This window comes from Hipposideros armiger, unplaced genomic scaffold (assembly GCF_001890085.2).
Source record: "Hipposideros armiger isolate ML-2016 unplaced genomic scaffold, ASM189008v1 scaffold_286, whole genome shotgun sequence".
Classification (NCBI taxonomy): Eukaryota; Metazoa; Chordata; class Mammalia; order Chiroptera; family Hipposideridae; genus Hipposideros; species Hipposideros armiger.
Window position 1 is genome coordinate 1,085,923 of NW_017731636.1, and position 9,132 is coordinate 1,095,054.

A 9,132-nucleotide genomic window follows, 5' to 3' on the forward strand; every position below is an offset into this window, starting at 1 on the left:
ACTGCCTGCCTTTGATTTAAGCAAATTAGTCTTTGCTTCTCTTTTATTTTTAAAATTTTTGTCTTTTAAAAAGTTAAGCTTTATCTCTGAAAGTAACATACAAATATGTATTTATATTATATCCTCTTAAATTGTTAGAAGTCACAGGAAGGCCAAAATCACTGTTGCCCACCATTTTCATCCTAGTCCCCTTGTAGGTCACCCCTCTGAACAGTGTGCTGTGTGCACTCCCAGACATTTTGTGTGGCTGTTCATAGACTTACACATAACTTAGAAAACAGAATTTCATAACACACGCATGTTTCTATTTAGTTTTCTGTAATGTGTGTATAAGTGAGTGCATAAAATATGCAGCCTACTTTTTCTCAGTAACGTATCTTTGATATCTTTTGGTATTACTGCATAATAGATCGTGTTCATTCTTTTAAGTTACTGTATCATGGTCCATATAGCATAGTTCTGGTTGGAGAACAATTTCAGTTGCTTCCAGTTTTCTACATTTACAGAGAACATTGTTATACACACTTCCTTGTACATCCATTTCACTGGGTTCAGTGCTCAGAAGTGGTATTGCTGGTCCTAGGGTATTGTAGTCCTTTCTGGAGATACATTCCTTTGCCGTTCATAATAGGCTGAGAAATTGGAGATAAGTCCTGTACCCCTCATCTGCCTTTCATCCCCACTTCCTCTGTTCCTATCCTTCCCTCCTCCAGGGGGCAAACACAAGGTGCGAGGCGACATCAACATGCTCTTGTGTGGAGATCCTGGCACAGCCAAGTCTCAGTTCCTCAAATACATTGAGAAAGTGTCGAGCCGTGCCATCTTCACCACCGGCCAGGGAGCTTCAGCTGTGGGCCTCACGGCATATGTCCAGCGGCACCCTGTCAGCCGGGAGTGGACCCTAGAGGCTGGAGCCCTGGTTCTGGCTGACCGAGGGGTGTGTCTCATCGATGAATTTGACAAGGTGGGTCCTAGACCATGTAGATGATGGGATTCAGGGTCTGTTGGCTTAACCCTCAGTGGGGGACAAATGTTACTGGGGCATGTTGGTGAGAATCAAGCATTTGACTCTTGCAGATGAATGACCAGGACAGAACCAGCATCCACGAGGCCATGGAGCAGCAAAGTATCTCTATCTCGAAGGCCGGCATTGTCACCTCCCTGCAGGCTCGCTGCACTGTCATTGCCGCTGCCAACCCCATAGGTACACCAGGCATGATAGCCAATGGGACTCAGGGCCTGCCAAAGGGGACAAGACCCAGAGAGACCCTGCCTTCAGAAGGAACCCGTAGCACCCTCATCCAGTCATAGATCTGAGTTAGGAATTGAACAACAGAAAGTGATTCTTTCCTGTGTTTCCTGCCAGAGCAGGAAGTGGGAAGCATGGGTTTTTGTTGAGCCATGTTCTCAGAACCACCCATGGACATTCTTCTCAGAAGACCTGGGAGAAGAATCTAGTGCACTGTATAAGTGAGGGTGGAGTTTTTTGTTGGTCCCAGCCTGCAAGTGCTTAGCCCAGGCACCCTCCCCTGTCTGGCTCTTCCTACTGGGAGATGGGTGTGTTTTCTGTCTCAAGGCTGTTTCAGGCCGTTGCCTGGGGAAAGCCGTTTTCTGTGTCTTGTCTGGAATACCTGACAGCAGGCGCTGAGCCTCCATCCTCTTCTGGTTCCTCTACGGAAAGGTTCTCTTCCCTTTCTGTCACTGAAGCAACTTGGAGTTGGAGAGACCTTTCTGTGTTTAGGAAGAAGAGAGCATCTGGGGAGCATGAACCCTGATGGAGAGGTCCCTCTGTGTTACAGGGGGCCGCTATGACCCCTCGCTGACCTTCTCAGAAAACGTGGACCTCACAGAGCCCATCATTTCCCGCTTTGACATCCTGTGTGTGGTGAGGGACACAGTGGACCCAGTTCAGGTACATATCCACATGTCTCAGGTTCCATGCAGTAAGCTCTGGGGACCTCAAGTGAAACTTGGGGTCTGTGGTGTGCCAGGCACAGGGAAAGGGGGTGCCACTTGGACCATGGTGTGTTTCCATTCTTGTTCTTGTGTCCAGAAGCCATCCTTGATATCTTCCGCTCACTGCACACACACCGCCGCCCACCCCCACCCCACGCTCCAGCTTCCCAGCCACCCACCCAGCACCGTCCATGCTCTGCTGCCAAGTCCTGTTGGTCCTGCTGCCTGAGCCTGCCCACTTCTTGCTGCTCCTCTGCTACATCTCAAGGCCGTTTCTCTTGCTCTGACCGAAGTACTGCAGTATCTGGTGGTTGGTCCCTGGCTTCCACTCACGCCCATGTAGACTGCAGTTAGATGCCAGCCCGTCTTTTGAAAGCATAAGTTGGATAATGCCTTTCCTTCTTAAGAACGTGCTAGCAGCTTTCCCTGTAACTGAGAGAATCCACCATCCTTGCTGTGTCTGCCAGCCCTGTGAGATCTTCTCTGTGCCTGAGTCTCCTGACTCCCCTGACTTTACACCTTACAGATTCCAGGACTTTAAACTTACTCTTTTCCCTTCCTGGAATGCTGCTCTCCTGGATTGTCAGATAACAGAGGTGCTCTGGGAAGCCTTAGCTGGAGGAATCGCCTCAGGCTTTCACCCATTGCCCTGTTTCTCTGAGCACTTGTTACTTTCCATAGTAATTTAAAAAACTGTATCTCCTCTCCCTTCACTAGGTGGTGAGCTCCGTGAGGGCTTGGCCACATTTACCAGTGGACCCTGGCACCTGGAGCTGCCTTTCACATAGTAGGCGTAGAATATAAGTGATGAGAAAATATCCTTCTCAAGCGTATCAGCTTGCACTTATTCCAGCTAGCTGACTTCCTCCCGGCCAGGCCATGAGACTCCCCTTGCTACCTGTCCTCTTCCATCTTGTCTTAGGATGAGTTGCTGGCCCGCTTTGTGGTTGGCAGCCACATAAGACACCACCCCAGCAACAAGGAGGAGGAAGGGCTGGGTGGCGTCCCAGAGCCCACCATGCCCAACACATTTGGCGTGGAGCCCCTGCCGCAGGAGGTCCTGAAGAAGTACGTCATATATGCCAAGGAGAAGGTCCACCCGAAACTCAACCAGATGGACCAGGACAAGGTGGCCAAGATGTACAGTGATCTGAGGAAAGAATCCATGGTGCGTGCCTGGGGAACCGGAGGGCGGGGCGGGAAGCAGGCAACAGTTTTCTCATCTATGCAGTCCATTAAGCCAAAGAGTGATAAAGCAGGAAGCCCTTAAAAAAGGAAACTTACATACCTTATACCTTAAGTATTTTTAAACAACACTTGGATGCGCATGCATTTGTCTCTAGGTATAGGGTCAGTGCCTTTTGTTGGCTGCTGATTAAGATCCATGTTGACTTTGCATAAATCTCACCCAAATGAACACGTGCTGTGAACTAGTTTCAGTTCTTTCACAGTAGAGTGAAGATTTAAAGGCAGCTTGCAAACAATTGGAATGCTGAATTATTTTAGATGATCTGTCTCACCCACCTAAGCAAGACAGCAACTTCTTCCTTTATTTTTTAAACCTTTGAACTTCATCAAGTCTTTTCAGAGCATTCAACTTAGTTTACATAGAAACAGCAGCTTTATTTTCTCACTTATTTTGCACTGGATTATGCAGTACTTAGTACATGACAGTAACAAGGACATCTGGCCACAAGTGTAACGGACTCTGGGATGCATGTAAGTGAATTGTTGGGAGCAGCCTGTGCCGACATAATAGTGGCAGGCCATAGCATAGCATCCACTGGGCACCGCCACACTTCAAGGAGTGGAAAGTGTGAGCTCACCTGGTGGCTCTTTTGAGCACTTCTGCCATAGGTGGTTAGAGGAGCCTTCTGGGTTGGGGCTGCTAGCAGTGCCACTGTCCATTTCCCTTGCCTCTCCTGCCTGAGAAGACTGATGCTGTCCTCCTCTCCAGGCAACAGGCAGCATCCCCATCACAGTGCGGCACATCGAGTCCATGATTCGCATGGCAGAGGCCCATGCTCGCATCCACCTGCGGGACTATGTGATAGAGGATGATGTCAACATGGCCATCCGAGTGATGTTGGAGAGCTTCATCGACACACAGAAGTTCAGCGTCATGCGCAGCATGCGGAAGGTAGGTATAAGCAGAGGCAGGGGCTCAGGCGGCCACACGTGGGCATCTCGAGGCGCTGACCTGGACACTGGGCTTTGCCCTGCTGTCTGGCTGCAGATTTTCCCGCATCTGGCTCCTCTCGCCAGTAGTGAAGGTCCCATGGCAGGATCGGGACTGGTCATCCTGTAGTGTCATTGAAGGTCCTGGTAGAGAGGAATGGTGACTTTTGTTCTTTTCTCATGCAGACCTTTGCCCGCTACCTTTCATTCCGCCGTGATAACAATGAGCTGTTACTCTTCATACTGAAGCAGTTAGTGGCAGAGCAGGTGACATACCAACGTAACCGCTTTGGGGCCCAGCAGGATACTATTGAAGTGCCTGAGAAGGACTTGGTGGACAAGGTATGGGCACGGATGGGAGGGGAAGGGCAGGGTTGGCTGCCTGGGGAGCTGTCAGTCATCTTTGGGAGCAAAAAGTCCTTGCTCTGTCAGTGACGGCATCAGCCTTGGATGAGAGCCATTTGTTGAGTGTTTTTAATGTGCTGAGCACTGTTCCATGCACTTTATAAGGTTGACATCAGCCTCAAAAGGTAAGTCCTGTTACTGTCATCCTATCCTACAGAAGAGATGGCACAGAGCAACTGAAGAGCTCACCTGAGCTCACAAGCAGTTAGCAGAGCTACGGGGAAGCTTGTGTCTAGCTCCAGACCCTATACAGCCAGCCTCTGTCCTGGTTGACTTTCCCTTTAATGGAGATGGGATCCCTTCCTGGCCTGTGGTGATTAGGCCTTAGAAAGATCACTGAACCTAAGATTTTGTGGACTTGGGCATTCCAAATCCCCATTCTCACTTGATATTTTTCTCCTTTTAGGCCCGTCAGATCAACATCCACAGCCTCTCTGCCTTTTATGACAGTGAGCTCTTTCGGATGAACAAGTTCAGCCATGACCTGAAGCGAAAGATGATCCTCCAGCAGTTCTGAGCCTCCACAGCAGCTGCCTGATTCTGACTGAGAAGTCAGTTCTTATGCTTAGTTCACTCTGTGCTTCAGAAACATAAAACCAAACCACCAGGGGACAGAGTGTGGTCCAGGCCAGGGCTGGCAGCTGAACCATCTGGCTTCCCCCAGTCTGCTGGGCTCAGGCTGTGGCTGTGAATGCTGGTAATTATTTCCTAGGCTCCCTTTCTGCTGCTTTCACTATCTTTGGTGGGTGTGTTTTGCCATTGTTTATTTTTCAACTGCTCGGTAACCCACCATTTACATGAGGTCTGCTTCCATTTTGTCTTGGATCAAGTCCTGTGTGTTCAAGATACTCATGGTCTAGGTGACTGAACATATAAGGGTGTTACAAGAACTGTTGCTTGGCATGAGTTCTATGTCCTAGCTGCTTCGTCCACTTTGGCTGAAGAGCAAGTTCAAGGTATTGGTAGTTTTTTCTAAATTCTGTCCTGCAGGTTTCTCTGGGCTTCTGAGTGAAGAAACCTTGTGGGCAGAAGAGAGCACAGTCCCTCTACCCTTTGTAATGACACAGCTTGGTTTCCTGTAGGAGGAAGGGTCTGAAGGGTTGATATGGTAATGAGGCTACCCATCACCATTGCTGTGTTAATCTGTTTTCTCCTACCTAACCATTTCCCTACTCCCTCATTGTTTGTACATTCAACTTGTTTCTATGGTTTAAATTTTTGATAAAATTAAATAAAATCTAAATACTGGTACTTTTGGTCTCTGTTCTGTCTTAATATCATAACACACGCAGGCTTTCCTGGACTTCCTTGGAAGCTCTTTCCAGCTTCTGCTTTTGGTGTTCTGAAGGAGGTAGATGAGGCTCGAAGAGCTGTTTTGTGGATGTGAAGGAAGCCACAACGGTGTGGCTCTCCCTAGGGAATTCACTTGGCAATTGCTGCCTATATGATCCCTCTGGAATCTATGGGAACCATAGAACAGACTTGTACACCATCTTGGTAACCTGGCCTTGCCTCCAATTGGAGCAACATTGTTCATCTCGCCAGCAAGGCCATCCAGTCTCTACCCGGAAATGACAATCTCTGATCAGCTGCCCTGTGGATAGGTGGACACCTATAATTTTTATTGGGTCGTCGGGAAAGTCATGATGCATTTTTGCATTGAAAAACAAAAAATACATCATGACTTTCCAGACGACCCAACAGTATTTTTCACCTAAGATTTGCCTACAAATTAGAGGTTCCTACAACGCCCTCCTCAGGTTTGATAATTTACTATAAAGGTTCACAGAATTCAGAAGCAGTTAACTATTATTTACTTAAAAGGATACAGTAAAGGGTACAAGTGAGGACGGAAAAGGGGCCACAGGTTAAACCTGACAAGGTCAGGAGACTGAAAATATCTAAGATGGCGCAAACATAAAATAACAGGTGGGCCATGGCAGGAAGTCACATCTTTAGCCTGAAGCTTCCTTCATACAGTCAGTCTTCACCTTAAGTGAGCCTGTCTGTTGTCTTTTTGCACCTAAGATGACATCCTTGGAATGTCAGTAATCCTTTTTCCAGACCAGAGCAGGAAACAACAGAATCCCTCATTATTCTTGTCCCTTGATGAACATCTCACTGTGAACTATTAAGTATCCTGTGCCCAACTATCTAAAAGAAGTACCTGTCTCCAATTTACTTTTATCCAATCCCAGAGATTTCCCCGCTTTGCTTTCTCCCGCCCCCTTAATCTACCACCAGTGGATTTCATGTAACCCTCTTCCTTTGATTCTATGTATAAAATAAGCTGCAAACTGCCATTTTGCAGAGCATTTTCTCAATCTGTTGAGATTTTGCTTCCCCGCAATTGTCAGTTTGGCTCAAATCAACTCATAAGCTTTCTCTTAGGCTGGATGTCTTTTGTTGACACAAGTAAACATCCAGATGAAGAGGTGCATAGGGTGAGGTCCAGAAGGACTCTGAGCATAGGAGCTTCTGTCCCTAGGTAGCTTAGGATATGCCACTCTCCCTGCACATGAACATGTTCTTGTTCACCAACCCAGAAGCTCTCAGAAGCCTTTCAGTTAGGGTTTTTTTTATGGAGGCTTCATTAGGTAGACATGATGATTAAATCATTGGCCATTAGTGGCTCAACCTCCAACCCCTCTCCCCTCCCCAGAGGTTAGGTGCTGGGGCTAAAAGTTCCAACCCTCTAAATCAATCACAGGGTTGGTTCCCCTGGCACACAGGCCCCATCCTTAGGGGCTTTCCAAAAGCCACCTCCTTAATGTAAACTCAGGTGTGGTGGAAAGGGGCTTGTTATGAATAACAAAAGACATCATCTTTACTGTCTTTTGTAACATCTAGAAACATTTTGAAACATCTGGAGCTGTTTCCAGAGCCAGTTTGAGAACCATATAAAACCCAAATATTAAAACAAAAGATGCTGGGCCGGCCGAGTGGCACACTGGTTAAGAGCTGGCTTGGGACGCCAGAGGGCCCTGGTTCAGATCCCACATATGAGGGCCAGTGACNATCATCTGTATATTGTATTGTGTGCTCATCACCCAAAGTTTAGTCTTCCATCACCATGTATTTGACCTCTTCAGCTTCCCCCCGCCTCCTTTCCCCTCTGGTAACCACCATACTGTTCTCTGTCAGTTAGTCTTTGTTTGTCTTGTTTGTTCATTTGTTGCTTTCTGTTTTATATCCCACATATGAGGGAAATCATTGTCCTTTTCCGTTTTTCCGTCTGACTTATTTTGCTTAGCATTATACTCCCTAGGTTGATTTACGTCACAAATGGTGATATTTCATCTTTTCTTATGGCTGAGTAGTATTCCATTTTATATATATATATAAATCTCATCTTCTTTATCCATTCATTCGTTGAAGGACACTTGCATTGCCAGATGCTCTGTATTTATCATATTTCTCCATCACAGCTCAGCCAGGAGCCAGAGACTCATATAAATGCCTCACTTAGAGCTCACACACTCCTGTGAATTGGGTAGTGTTACCTCTTTTCCATTTGAGGAAACTGAGGCTAAGGCAGGCCACAGAGCCTGTGTGAGGGATCTTCCTGTTGTCAGAGTCTGGGTCTTGTCTCCTTTCTGCTCTTGGTGCGAAACCTTAGGGCACTCCTTTCTGAACTAGGACGAAAAAGGGGTCGGACTAAAGTTCTTTTAAGGTCTAAAGTTCTGTGATTTTCAGACAAGGCCCAGAGTCAGAGGGCAGGGCTTAATGCCAGGGCCTGGTGGAATTGAGCGGCAGCTGTGGAGTGGGTGCTTTAGGGCTGGAGACATTGCCATCCTCTGCAACTGGAGTATGTGGATGATAATGCTGTGGGTATCAGGTTGGCTCAGACTGGAGAGCAGAGGTCCCATTCCCATGGCTCACTCCCTCCCTTCCTCAGATCTTTGCCAGTATTGCTCCCTCCATCTACGGACATGAAGACATCAAGAGAGGCCTGGCACTGGCTCTGTTTGGAGGAGAGCCCAAAAACCCAGGTGAGCAGCCTCTATAGGGAATTCAATAGGAGCCAGGTTCTAGGTGTCAGACAAGGTAGGACTCTGTATTTAAAGCCTGGGTGCCTGGGGAGAAAGAGTATGTTAAGAGGTGGCCAGGCCATGTGCAAGTTGGTCGTCATAGGGCGAGCACAGCCCACAGGTGTGGCATCTTGGGCGTCTGGGGGTCCCTGGCTCCACCACTGCCTGCCTTTGATTTAAGCAAATTAGTCTTTGCTTCTCTTTTATTTTTAAAATTTTTGTCTTTTAAAAAGTTAAGCTTTATCTCTGAAAGTAACATACAAATATGTATTTATATTATATCCTCTTAAATTGTTAGAAGTCACAGGAAGGCCAAAATCACTGTTGCCCACCATTTTCATCCTAGTCCCCTTGTAGGTCACCCCTCTGAACAGTGTGCTGTGTGCACTCCCAGACATTTTGTGTGGCTGTTCATAGACTTACACATAACTTAGAAAACAGAATTTCATAACACACGCATGTTTCTATTTAGTTTTCTGTAATGTGTGTATAAGTGAGTGCATAAAATATGCAGCCTACTTTTTCTCAGTAACGTATCTTTGATATCTTTTGGTATTACTGT

General features: G+C 47.1%; 1 protein-coding gene across 1 annotated transcript in view; it reads left to right on the plus strand.

Annotated features, from left to right (window-relative positions):
• MCM2 (minichromosome maintenance complex component 2) overlaps positions 1 to 5,790 on the plus strand; it is a 24,594-nt gene extending 18,804 nt beyond the window's left edge. The window contains 7 exon segments of the mRNA XM_019658657.1: positions 632 to 964; positions 1,078 to 1,204; positions 1,800 to 1,912; positions 2,879 to 3,124; positions 3,914 to 4,096; positions 4,321 to 4,476; positions 4,946 to 5,790. Of these exon segments, the coding sequence (XP_019514202.1) occupies positions 632 to 964; positions 1,078 to 1,204; positions 1,800 to 1,912; positions 2,879 to 3,124; positions 3,914 to 4,096; positions 4,321 to 4,476; positions 4,946 to 5,056 (1,269 nt within the window). The 3' untranslated portion in view covers positions 5,057 to 5,790.
• Positions 5,791 to 9,132: the final 3,342 nt, after the last annotated feature.